The sequence below is a fragment of the Dromaius novaehollandiae genome, chromosome 2, assembly GCF_036370855.1.
Source record: "Dromaius novaehollandiae isolate bDroNov1 chromosome 2, bDroNov1.hap1, whole genome shotgun sequence".
Taxonomy (NCBI): domain Eukaryota; kingdom Metazoa; phylum Chordata; class Aves; order Casuariiformes; family Dromaiidae; genus Dromaius; species Dromaius novaehollandiae.
Window position 1 is genome coordinate 127988505 of NC_088099.1, and position 13306 is coordinate 128001810.

General features: G+C 36.1%; 1 protein-coding gene across 11 annotated transcripts in view; it reads left to right on the forward strand.

Annotated features, from left to right (window-relative positions):
* Positions 1 to 13306, forward strand: part of STAU2 (staufen double-stranded RNA binding protein 2) — a 168701-nt gene that overhangs the window by 49725 nt on the left and 105670 nt on the right. For all 11 annotated transcript variants that reach the window (XM_064507384.1, XM_064507385.1, XM_064507386.1 and 8 more), the window contains exons 6-7: positions 2240 to 2399; positions 7425 to 7532. In XM_064507384.1, coding sequence (XP_064363454.1) covers positions 2240 to 2399; positions 7425 to 7532 — 268 coding nt within the window. The remainder of the gene's footprint in view (positions 1 to 2239; positions 2400 to 7424; positions 7533 to 13306) is intronic.

The window sequence follows — 13306 nt, forward strand, 5'->3', positions numbered from 1 at the left end:
ATGTGTCATATATATCTCATACATACATATAAGTATGCATATTAATATGCATGTTTTCTATGGATGATAATTATAATATTACAATATAATTACATATCTAATATAGACACTTTAGATGGATCAGTTTAGAAGCATCTGATTTTTTTTTGTTTTTTTTTTTTGTTGCTTTTAAAATAAAATTTAGGTTTGTTAGCACTCCCTTCTACACTGTTTAGTATCTCTAATTTCTCTTTAATGGAATATAGAGGTTACCTTTAAAGGGAAAGAGAAAATAGTTTTTAATTTGGTTTCCGTGTTTAAACTCTTAAACTCCTACTGCTGGGGAAATTTAATCATCTAGACATTAACTCATTTCTTAACCTCACTTGAACTGGCACAATTCTGAACTAACTTTATTGAAGCAGTGTAAAACTAACAAAGTAGAGCCAAAAAGATAGTAATATTTTTTTAGACCTTTGTGCCACTTGGCATACTCTGGCCGTTAAAAATATACGGTGGTCGCTCTTGATAAGACATATCATATTGCCTTCAAGTGTAGGTTTAATCAGGCTAATAACTAAGCAAATCTCAATTTTGATGAAATACAGAAAGCTAAAGCTCATTTGGAAATGGAATTGGCTAGGGGTGTGAAGATCAATAAGAAACACAGCAATTCAGCCTGCTGAATGGAGCGAGGGACCTTGTGATAAGGGACACAGAAAAAGGTGTACTGAGGTACTCAGTGCCTGCTTTGCCTTGGTCTTTACTGGCAAGATCTGGACTCAGGTTTCCCAGTGCCTAGTGCCAGAGCCTGGGGGAGTGAATTACCTACTACCCATGGTAGAGAAGAGAACTTAGGGATCATTCAAGCAAACGGGAGGTCCAAGTCTGTAACAAGATAGGATAGATCTGATGTGCTGGGGGAGCTGATTTTGTCATTATAAAGGACAGTGCCTATCATTTTTTGAAGTCTGTGGTGACTGGGGGAGGTTGGATGATGGGAAGAAAATGTTAGAAAAGCCATTTTTTGAGGAAGGAGCCACTGGCGTACTTGATCATAGAGCATGGAGTAGAATGCAAATTCCTTCATTGGAGGGAATTTTCTTAATTTGGAGGGTTTTTTTCTTAATTTTCTGTTAAAAGATTATGATTTTAACAGTAACGAGAACTAACTGTTTGTGCTGAATTACTTCTTCCGGGTCTAGGGGGAAAAACCCACTTCTTTACTGTAGAAATTGCTTTGACAAGCTCTTATGTTTGTAGTCATCATAGTGCTGTGAAAGGATATTCCAAAACCAAGACTGGCATTAGCTTGCTTGCTTCATTCCATGCTAGCAGGAGGCAGGTTTCTGGCTAGGGAGAATAGGTTAGGTTAGCTGTTTTTGTTACTGAAGATAGCAGTGTGGAGTTGATGATATGAGTAGAGATACTGCATCCTTTGAGGTATAATAGCTGCACTGTTTAATAGGAAAATTTCAATTTTTTTTACTTTATCTTTCTTTCAGTGCTGTATATTCAAAAGCATATTTTAAAAAATAAGCTCTGCCATTATATTTGGAGATTTTTCTGTAGGGAGACAAAAAAGGGACAAAAAGGGATGGTGGTTACTGCCTTTCTTTCAGTGCTTGGATAATGTTCAGTGTAGGAGGAGAGCTTCTTCCTACCTTCTATTTTGCTGTTGGAAGAGAATTCCTTCCTATCCTCTACAAAAATTTCAAAAATTGAACTTAAAGAAGAGACTAGAAGTACATTTGCCAGATCCCTCAGTCTCTGCCATCTGATTTTCTCTCTGTTCACTGCAAGACCTGAGACATGCAGGCATGTCACAGAACCCTTGTGGGAGAGACCTCACATTCCTGCTTTCTCTATACAACTTTCCCTTGGGAATGGAGCAGTCTCACAGGCACAGCTTCCCCTGGAGCTTTCAGTTCTCCTTAGGCTTAATGCTGTCAGGATGAAAACCAGAGAGAGAGTAGAGCTGGGTGGTTCACCTGAAGTATAGTTCAGTTCATTGCACAGCAATGCAAATACAAGTGCAGAGCTAGCGGGCATGTTGAGCTTGCTGTCAGAATTACCGATGGACTGGCTGAGGAATGGGGTCGTATTTTTGAGTGTTAGGTCTTACCCTGTGAGAAGAGATAACATTGTAATCCTAACTACTGTTTTATATTACATAAAAATACACATTTAAAATTGATAACTTGTATTACTGGCTTCTGAAGTATAGAAATGCATTAACTTGTTCATGACCTCTCTCCAGGTATCACTGCCCAGTGCCTAAAATTTTCTATGTCCAGTTAACTGTTGGCAACAGTGAGTTTTTTGGTGAAGGAAAGACTCGTCAAGCTGCTAGACATAATGCTGCAATGAAGGCCCTTCAAGCTCTCCAGAATGAGCCTATTCCAGAAAAATTACCTCAGGTTTGTGTTTCAGAAAATGTACTCTGCTTCATCTTCACGTTAAGATACCAAATCTTACAATTTATTTATCAGCTTTTCAGTGTTTAATTTATTTAAGTTTTTGTTTTGTTTTGTTTACATATTAGCCTCCATAAATAGAGAAGCAATAGTGAAAAATTGATAGTGCTATTTCTGACTAAAAGCATGCCTAACATGGAACTAGACTTAAGTAGTGAAAGTAGTGAGGTGTTTTAAAGATGAGAGGATGATCAACAGTGGTTAAGTAAAACATTAGAAAATAATTGAGATTATCCCAAAAGTAGGAAAAATGTCCATTTAATCAGTGGCTTTACAGAGAATGTATTATTGATCTTACATGTATTTTGTGCCATGAATATGATCTTTACAGTTGAAATGACTTGTCCCCCCGTGAGCCTGACTGAGCTTACTGATAGCTACTGAACAGCTGTCAGATGGTTTTAGGCTTTTAGCCACTTAGTCCCTTTTTGAATAGTTAGCTTTCTCACTGTTGTGTTTGCAAATGGTGTATATTGTTGCTTATAAATGAAAATATTGTGTTATCTTATCAAAAATACATTATCAGAAAAATTATTCTTAGAATAATCATTGCAAATGCAAGCACAAAAATAATAAATGAGCCAAATGAGCCAGAACAAATGCATCAGGAGACAATTCCTCTTTTGTATTTGCTTTCTGATGACTCCTGTTGAAATACTATGCACAGTGCAAAACATTACTAAAAGTACCTTCAGTGTCTTGTGTGGCTGTTTCAAGATGCTTTTTAAGAATGGAAATAATTTTCTATATCAAAAACACATCCATCTGCCTCACTTTATATCTAAATGTATTCCTTTCGATCCAAAGAGTGTTTGACTCACCCCTTTGGTTTTGCTATATCATTTTTCTGGATCAGGAAATTCTCTTTAAAATCACTTACTAAAATTAGTATTGATTTTTTTTTTAAATAGAAAAGCTATTAAAACGAATATGTAAAGTCTTAAGTAGAATCTCCATGTCCTTTCCTGTTTTTAATTCCCTTCCTTTCTCTTCTGGTTTCCAGACAAAACTATAGGTTGATGATGAATGCTAAGCACAAAGCTGAGTGAGAATGTCATATTATTGAACTGTACTTTTAGATCAACATATCCTTATTTTTTGAAAATTATATATATATATTATATTGTATTTTATAAAAAGAATCCTTGAATTCAAGATATCCATTAATCAGCATGGAAAGTAAACTACTGTTATCTAAGTGCATAGGATAATAAGTAAGAGAGGTGGATTTAAATGCTTAGTTTTCATAGCCTGTGTATGTGAAACCTGGGTAGCATAAGCATAAGTAGAAATAATTTATTTACTTAGCAAAAGTAATAGAATCCTAAATTCACATTCATGTCCAATTTGGTCTATTTAGTGTCTGTTTAGATTAGTGGCTTTTAGGAGAGGACACACTTGTGGCAAATTGAGTTTTCTAAATTCTTGTAGCAGTCTGCATTGTCTCTATCTTGAGCCAGTAAAGTAACTTCATTCATCTCTTCGCTACCATAAATTATGTTTGTAATGAGAAAAATAGGGAAGGAGACAATATCCTGGGGTCACTGAGATATTCACATACTACTGGCAAGACCAGTGGGAGTAGTGTGATGTTCCAGTGCAGCAGCTGAAGGCCGGCTGGGATCCTGCAGATCTCAAATGGCAGATGTCTGTGGGTAGGAAACTAAATCGAGTCCTCAGTCAGAAGAGCCTGCGTGGCTTGGTCATGCTTGGCGTAAAGGGAGCTGGCTGGTGAGAAACACGATGAAGAATAATCTCTGTTACTTTATGGGTTAGTCATAGGTGCCTGTGGAAGGCTGGAGGTGACCCTGTGCCCAGGCCACAGTGCAGCAGAAGGAGGTGCACTGTGTGGCACTGGGCACAGCTATCCAAAGAACTGACAGGTTGAAGTAGTGTTTCAGGGCTTCACCATGCTGAGGCTGGGGCTGCTCCCTACCACTGGCCATGTGAGGCACACGCAGAGCTCCCGTCAGCTGCCGAGTGGTGATATGTGCCCTCAGCATGGGACCCGGTCCAGTTCACTAAAGTTCTGCTTCCTTCAGCTGGACTGACCTGCTGGGATCTGCACCTGCCATGGAAGATGCGTGATTTGTCATACGTGGATCAGAGCTAGTTGGCGTTAGTCTGGCTGGCCCTATCAGTTGACCAGCTGAACTTCTTTCTCCCCCAATCACTTATTGCCACTGCACTTCCAGTAATGCGAGGGAGCAAGAACAGAGCTGCTGAGACCAGTCTAGCCCTGCAGGCCGTTAGTCGTGAAAAGAACTTCACTGGAATGGAATCCCTGGAATATAGCACAGTAAATATGTGGTTTTACCTTTTGATCTACATAACTGTATTTACTTAATGCGGATTTATTTATATTTTTTTATCTGGAGATACCAAGCTCTTTTTTTCTTTCTTTTTTTTTTTTTTAAACTAAATGAGTCAAGTGCAAAATCTTTTACCCATATCAAACCACTGAAGAGAAACATTATTGTCTTAATACTTCCTAGTGAAAACATGTAGAAAGCGTAAGGTGAACAGAAACAAGAAACAAACAGCAAACAGAGCAGGGGTATAGGTGACTTGCTTTCATAAAAGAACTATTGTGTGTTTGCCAAAGTAGCTCTGCTGCCCCGTAGAACAGAGGCCTAAGAAGGGCCTTACAATTAAAGTGTCAGTTCTGGAATGAGGATCAGATTTAAATCCAAAGCACCTTAGACACTTCTGGACATATTTTATCTTCCTGAAGTTAAGGGAGTCAGATGACTAAGACTTGAAACGTTATTGCTCAGTACTAAGGTCTATGCCTTAAAGACGTATCCTCCTTAGTCTCCACTCACAGTTAGGCTCTACTGTGCGTGATGGAAGGATAGGCAAGGACTGAAATTTTAAGAACGAACATTTAATTATTTTTTAGACTGATATGTTTGTATTAATCATGACACTTTAAACAGTAATTTTTACATTAGACTCTGCATATGTGGTTAAGCTAGGGTATAACCTAAAAAAATCTTAACTTAAAGATTTAGTCACAGTCCAATGGACTCTGTAATTTATGTAATTTATGCCAGTGATTGATTATTCTCCCTTTTAAAGATAAATTGTATTGTATTTCTTCTAAATTTACTTGGCTTTGATTTCTGTCTGATAGGTCTTTCATGTCTTTGTTAAATCTAAGAAACGGCTATAAAAAATCTCTTCCCCATATAAGTTAATAATTATGCTCAAGTAATTTTTAAATCTTACAAAACTGGTTGTTTCCATAGTCTGTCAGTGTAAAGTGCTTTTTCTAATCAATAGTTCATTCTTACAGCTGCTTTTCTCTGCTTTTCTGATTATCAATCTCCTTTATAAAACACAAGCTTAATTGAATACAGTATGAAGTAAGGTTCTCACTGCAGTTGTTTATAGTAATAATAGTACCCCACATATTCTCTATATCCCAAAAATACATGTGTGCTTTTAAATGTTATCCTTTCAACTCTATTCAGTTGATTATTCTCTGTGAACCTAAGTCCTTACTGAATCACTGCTTTGCCTGTCCCATAAATAATGATCCATGTTCGTGATTTCAGTAGTACTTTACATTTCATTGTATGAAATGAGCCAGAGGTGCTACGTAATTTCATTCTGGCTCCTCTTGCTGTTGCTTGGTACTGCACCCTTTATTTTTGGCAGTTTCTGCAAACTGTATCAATTTTTGTTTTGTATTTAGCTCCAGATCACTGGCAGGGAATTAAATTGCATTTTCCACTCAAGATTTTGTGACTATTTAATGAGACAAAAAGCTCCCCAAGTCTGTGTATTAAAGTTGCCTGCTTCTGCTGCATTTTTGGTCCTGCTTTTTGTTAAACATTAATATATTAAGAGTTAACAAAGGGTAGATAAAATCTTGATAATTTTCATTGTTATTGTGAAGGACTTAATTTTTTGTAATGTTATTTTATAACTTCAGTATCTGGATTTTGTATTTATACTGGTGGCTAAAGATTTATATCAGTCTTTATTATGCAAGACTGAAACTCTGCAGGAATCCACCTAGTTCAGCCCTGTTGGTTTGATGTTTACCTCCCCTAATAAAAAATTAGGAGTCTGGCCAAGGCTACAAGGTTGTTGAGAGATCTCAGTTTGAAACATTCAGGGATTTCGAGTTTGAAAGTAGCTGAAAGTTAAACCTCTGAGAACTAAGGAAAATGTGGCCTGGGGTCAAAGACCAAAAGGCAGAAGTTGTAGAAGGTGATAGCTGTTTGACTGATCCCCATACTGGTGGTTTTCTGAGAAAAATAGGACTTACCTAAATTGCAAAGCAAAGCTGAATTTTAGGTAGGATAATGTTTATATATTCCTTTTGTTGTTTTATCCCTTATCCTCTCTGTTTGTTATGTTCCTATGGATAAATAAATAACGTTTTGTGTTGAGCAAGCTGTTCTCTGTCACTACCTTTTCATACTGGTCATACCTCCCGGAGGGAAGGCTGTGGAGGGGCCATTAACCAGCTGGACCTGCTGAGGACACCTGCAACCTGGTGACCCAGTCGAAGTGTAGGGGTGATTCACTGAATTTCTTCTGAGAGAAATATGGGCACTCACCCGTTGCTTGGAAGGGGTGCCCACGGGGGGAGGCTGAGAAAGAAATCACAGGATCTTTAATAGTCATGTTTGAGACAAGCAGCATGTGTTTAGTTGATTATTATCCATGTTATTATTAAGCCTAAAATCGACAGAAGTTACTTTGCCATCTAACAGCCATTTATAAGCTAATGTGTATGTGTTCTTTTACTATGAGCAATGTGAAACATTACTACATTTTATACGACTGTACTGGTCAGTGGGTGGCTGATAGTTGGGTACTGAAGTAGATAGATGAAGATTTACAGCATGACAACTCAAAAGTGTTTAAGAAATGGGGGGAAGAGCATATTACATTTTTTATCTTCTAAAATAATTATTTTACTATGGTCATGTTGTATTCTTCATTTTTCAGAATGGAGAAGCAGGAAAAGAAACAGAAGAAGATAAAGATGCAAACAAGTCCGAGATCAGTGTAGTGTTTGAAATCGCTTTGAAGCGCAATATACCTGTCAGTTTTGAGGTATGTGTTACATATTTGTTTGCTGAGAAAGTATTAAAAAAACCTGCCACTACAATTCAACAAGATTAATAATTACAAATATGACCCTTTTAAATTCATGCAAATTATAAATAGAAAAGTTTGGTAATACATCTAAATCTAAGACACTGAGCTTTTGCTATTATATTAGGTGCTCCGTCAGAGCATTATAGACCTAACATTTGGGTGGTAACAAATGGATGATAAAAAGACTGTTCAAGCATCCCCTGTGGGGTGTGGGATTTTGGAATCAGTGGCCACACTGAATCCGAATTGAATTCATTTTTCAAAATAGAGTCAGCTGAGATGTTCGCTTTAACTAGGAAATTTTTGTAAGGCATGTGTACACTACAGAAGTTCCCATTGAGTCACTTCAGATCCTATGTGCCATTTTCAGAAAGTCATAGGTATATTTTTTTCATCTTGCACAATGTTCAACTGCTTATCAATCTCTACTTAAGCCTTCATGATTTTTTTTCACATTTCATACAAGTTTATCTATGAATCTGCTTCTGACACCTTTATTTACCTTAAGTAATAAAGAATTTTTGGAATGGCTCCAATGCAGTCAATGAACTACCTATGGGAGGATGAGTAATAGTAACAGCAGAATTTTTCCAATGAGAAAGCTTTATACAAGCTGGTTGTAAAAGTCTAATATTATTATTGTAAAATCCACCAAATTTCAAGTTTTGATTTTCATTTAAATGCAGAAAATCCTGGTTTAAATGGCACTTTGAAGTTTTTGGTTTTTATTTTTCTGCTTTTTGTTATACATTTATACTGAATAAATTTGAAGGAGATGGGTAGTGCCTATACTGGTACTGGTAATTTTCTCCAGTATTTTTTGTACATGAAGGATATATACATATTTACATGCCAAAAAATAAATTACAATGTGGCATGCTATAGTGTGTGCTGTATACAACTTACTGACATGTGTTCAGCCTACATCCATGAGTTGGCCAATGTCAAATGAGCTATTAGACCTTCTTAGAAATCTGAGTGTGACTTATCATATAGTAGTCAGGAGGGCCAAAGCTATAGAATTATTTTATTGACTAAGGATATATATATTCAGTGTGTGTATATGTGTGTGTATATGTGTGTGTGTGTGTGTGTGTGTGTGTAAACACACACACAGATATATATATATATGCAGTATAGCAAATGGACATGTGTTTCACATATAGTCTATAATTGCAGAAAAAAAATATGGGCTCATAAGAGAATGAAGAGAAAGTAAAATCTCAGGGATAAAACTGGAGGTGTTGGCATATCAATTTGCAATTATATGGAAAGAATATTATAATTCTTATGTAGGATCAGACATATTGGAAACACATGCCTGTGCTTCAAAAAAGGAAACTCATAATTAACATTTCAGCTTTCACAGATCATTTTCTACCTTAAGTATTAAAGAGCGTTTGGAATAGTACCATATAAATCAATGCACTGAAATACAGAAAGAGGAATGATCATGGATCACAGAATATCTGGGAAGTTAGAAAGAGGGATAATGCTTTGAACATGTTCCTAACGTCATTCCTATGTTTTAGCCTCCTTAAGAGACAGCATTTGGTGAGGAAAGAATGAAGGTAGTGGTACTTAGTAGAGGAAAAGTCTAATGTGACACTTGTTGTAGAATGTTTAAAAGAATGTTGAAAAAAGACAGTTTCTTGCTCTCCTGACAGGTTTTGTGTTATTTCCTGTCTTTAAGTAGAGGTGATGTTCTTAAATAGAGTTCTGGTTTAACTTGGGTTTTAAAAGATGGCTTATATTTCAATAAAACTACTGAACAATTAGGGGTAATCCACAGGATCTGATGTTTATAATAGGGTTCTTTTTACAAATGGTTTTGTGTTATTCCAGGCATGCATCAAAGCTTTCCCTAGCTTTTTTTGTGTGGTAGCTATAAAATGATCAGCATTTACTTCATCTGACAAATGTTCCAACAGTGCTGTGTTATGCAACTAAGTAATGGTCATAAAGATATGTAAAGTTCTATGTAAGCATGTTATCAGAATTGCATAACAGGTGGGGAACAGGCAGAGCATGCTGAGCCTAGGTTTTGCATGATAATGTCAGTATGTCCATTGAAACTGTGTATGGTTTCATTCTACCTGCTTTGCCAGTGGGAGTTATGCACTCATTATCCTGTTTATTCTGTTCATATAGTATGGCTAGTTTTAATTATCTAAGAAATCCAGGAATAATTTTAAGGAATTTCTGTCTAATAAATGGCTAACTAAAATAAAATCATTGAATTCCAATAAAAGGAACCTTTCATAACAACCTATGATTGTTGCATCTTTACATAACCTTTATTCTTCAACTTCTAAGACAAACTGCAATGCCTTTATGGTATACATGGGACTGTCAATGAACAGCTTTTAAGGAAGGATGCAAAACTGATTGTTCTATGTATTATTAAAATAGCTGTAAAATGCTCATTTTGCCTATTATTCCCTGCTTGACAGTAGACTGAAATTTTGCTGTTCTAGTTCTCTTGCAACATAGATGATTCTTCTTTCCAAACTTGTCAGTAAGGAGTTGAGAGAGCCTAGAAGACTCTGCTGAGCTGGGCCCCTTATGGAATTAGAGCAACTATATGCAAATAATACTGTGCTCTCACCAAGCATTTAGGTGACTTGAGGTGTTTTAGATTGTCATTTTATTTTCAGTATTTTTCTTTGGGTTGGAGTGTTCTTTCTTCAGAAGACCAAATACAATAATCCTTTTTTTCATTCTCAATAACAGGAGCAAGGAAATGTAGTGTCTGAACAAGCATTTTTTCTGCCCACTATGCTCTTGTGGGAAAAAAGAGTTGAAGTTTATTGTGTTCCAGTCTTACTGTAGTCATACTTGCACGGATTCTGTATTTTGAACTAGGAGCTGACTATGAAGTTGCTGACTATGAAAAACTGAGCAAGTTCTCAGCCTGAAGTTTCACACCCATCTGGCTCCTGGTCTCCTGGCGATTAAGGCTTCAGATTAGATTATGGACATATTGGGTAGCTCCCCTTCTGATTTTGGATGAAGGGAGGCCAGCCTTCTTTACTCCATTTTTAATAAACTATCCAGTGTTGTTTTTTAAAAAAAAAAAAAAAAACTGGGAAAATCTTGCATGTTTGCCTGCTGCCGCAGGCTCATGGAAATATATTGGTATTTTTAGAATTCGAAATAATCATGCGTATAGGTGACATGTTTTTGCTGACCTATTTTTTCCTCTTCTGTGTTTTTTTTAAAGTCCATTTAATGTTGTCAAAATTTGTTGAATTTTCTACCTATAGTCTCAGTAATAATTGAAGCAGCATTACTCTTTCATTGTAATCGTACTGCTGTTTTTCATTTGTCAGCATGATTCGTTAAATTGAGCCAAATTCACTCCTGATGTAACTTGACCTTAGATGTGTTTTGGCCCCATGTGCTTTCTCTTGCTAGAGTTATTCTTTAAATCAGTGTAACAGAAAAAGAAAAGTATATTGAACTGTCACCCTTAATGAAATTCTCAGCTTTAAATTAGCCGTGATTTGGTCAAATCTTCCAACTGAGGAAATGGTTTAGTGTACTAATGCAGATAGTGTTCTTGGGTAGCAGAGATTGAATTTCTTCTTAGTGTTTTGTGTCTCTAGATTTATAGAACAACTACTTGAAATCACGTAGCGTAAAAGGATCTAAAATCTGGGGTTAACCAAAAATGGTTTTAGGTTAATTTTTTTTTTTGCTAAGTTACCAAACTCGGATATTGAATTTGATCTGGAGCCCATCTGAAGCCTATGGGATTCATTCCATTGACAATACAAAGATTTTTTCATTTACACACTAACAGAGACACAGTTTTGAATGTTTTCCATGCAGTTATTTAGCTTGTGTCACATACTTAAAAGTTTAAAAGGTTAAAAACACCGGAAAACATTAGTTTTATATTAAGAAGTATTTTTTCATGCATATGAAAATATAATCTTGTTTTATATTAAAATTATTTTTTTGTATATATTTGTGTGCATTTATATATATGAGAAAACGTATATAGAACTAGTATTTTAGGAACTTGACAATTATATTTCTTAAGCAGTTATTTTGTCCATTTTCATCTGGTCAGTGTAGACATTCTTGTACATTTTATTAATACATTATATTGTATATAAGTGAAAACACCTATATAATGGTATTAATAAGATCTAATCACAAAAAGATTAAGGGCCTTACTCATGTTAGTGTAGGCATGTTTTGCAGCCAGCATGTAATACTTGGATAGCAACGTACGGTAATACGTTAAGATACACCTTTAAAACAGAGTGGAAAAAACTTTAATGTGATGAAGGTGCATAGCACTGATACAAAGCCCTATTACGCCTGAAAGTGGATGATCCTGGAATTAGGTTCTTCAGTTCTGATGTAAACAGTGCAGCTGCACATGGCAACAAAAGCACAACTGAGTTTTTGCTTTGTGAAATGCTAATGGGCCGCTTCTGAGTGATATAATTTTGAAAAAACTTCTGAGATTCTTACCTTGGAACGTAGAGTAAGAACACTCCTAGGCTACAACAAATAAATCCCATGCTGGCACAGATGTCGTCTTATTCTGGGAAAATGTGGACAAAGTTTTCTGTTAATTTTCATTTTGTGTCTTTTTATTGATATATGCTGTGATAATTGTATTTGCTGGGTGAAATTGCCGCAAAAGAGAGCTTAAAAAAGAAATACAAGCCTAAGGAGACCTCATTACAGTATAATGGCAAAACTAAATAATGCAAGGGACATGACCTTGATAAAAAGAACTTTAATACAAAACATGTTGTAATAATACTAAGGTTGAGGGTTTCAGCCCATAAAAACAGTTATTGCACCAAGAGTGCCCTAGCACCTTTGCCTCAGTTCCCTTGCACTGAGGCATTATACTTCTTCAACAAATGGTTTGATGTTATTGCACCTGCTGAAAAAGTATGTATTTGTATTGATTTTGAAGTTAATACAAGGAGATGCCTGCCAGAAGCTGTGATCCCTCCTTATACACATTACATGTTACAAAAATTAAATTAGGTCGCTACTTCCTCCTGTTGAACAAAATAACTGAACCTTTTCACAAATGAGGTCTCTAATACCTTATAGATGTTATCTAGAACAGTACACATTGCATGCATGAATAGATGGCTATGCTAGCACTTGTGCTGCTGTAATTTGGTGGTAAATGCACTCTATTGGTTTAACCTTCTAAAAGAAGACTTATGTTTGTGGAAAAGTGAAGATAGAAAAGAGCTTAAAGGAAGATACTCCAGTCAGAACCTCTTTGTTTTATTTCATCGTATTATTGTAACTTTTAATAGTTAAGACATTTAAAGCAGGTTTTCTCATTATTTTTCATCCTGAATATGTTTGGAAAGGAATGTATGAATTAAACTTTGCAGAACTGATTGCTTTTTTGTGCGAATTACGGAGGTTGTGTTGATATCTCCCATTAGTACTGTTGGGAGGCACAGCTGATGACCATGGAGGCTTGTCTGTGGCAGCATTTCAAATATACATGGTATCGCTCCAAGCTGTGTGCTCTGGCCAGATGAGGATAGAGAGCAGGCATGCTGCTGGACAATTCAGTAACATTACTGATATTTGAGACTAAAGTTTGGAACCTTGCACGAACACCCTGTTTTTTAGTGATAATGGAAAAAAATTATGAACAGATTAAAGTGATGTCCTATGAACATAATTTTGAATATGGTACATAGAGGATTAGCTAGAGTGTGGTGGCCCTT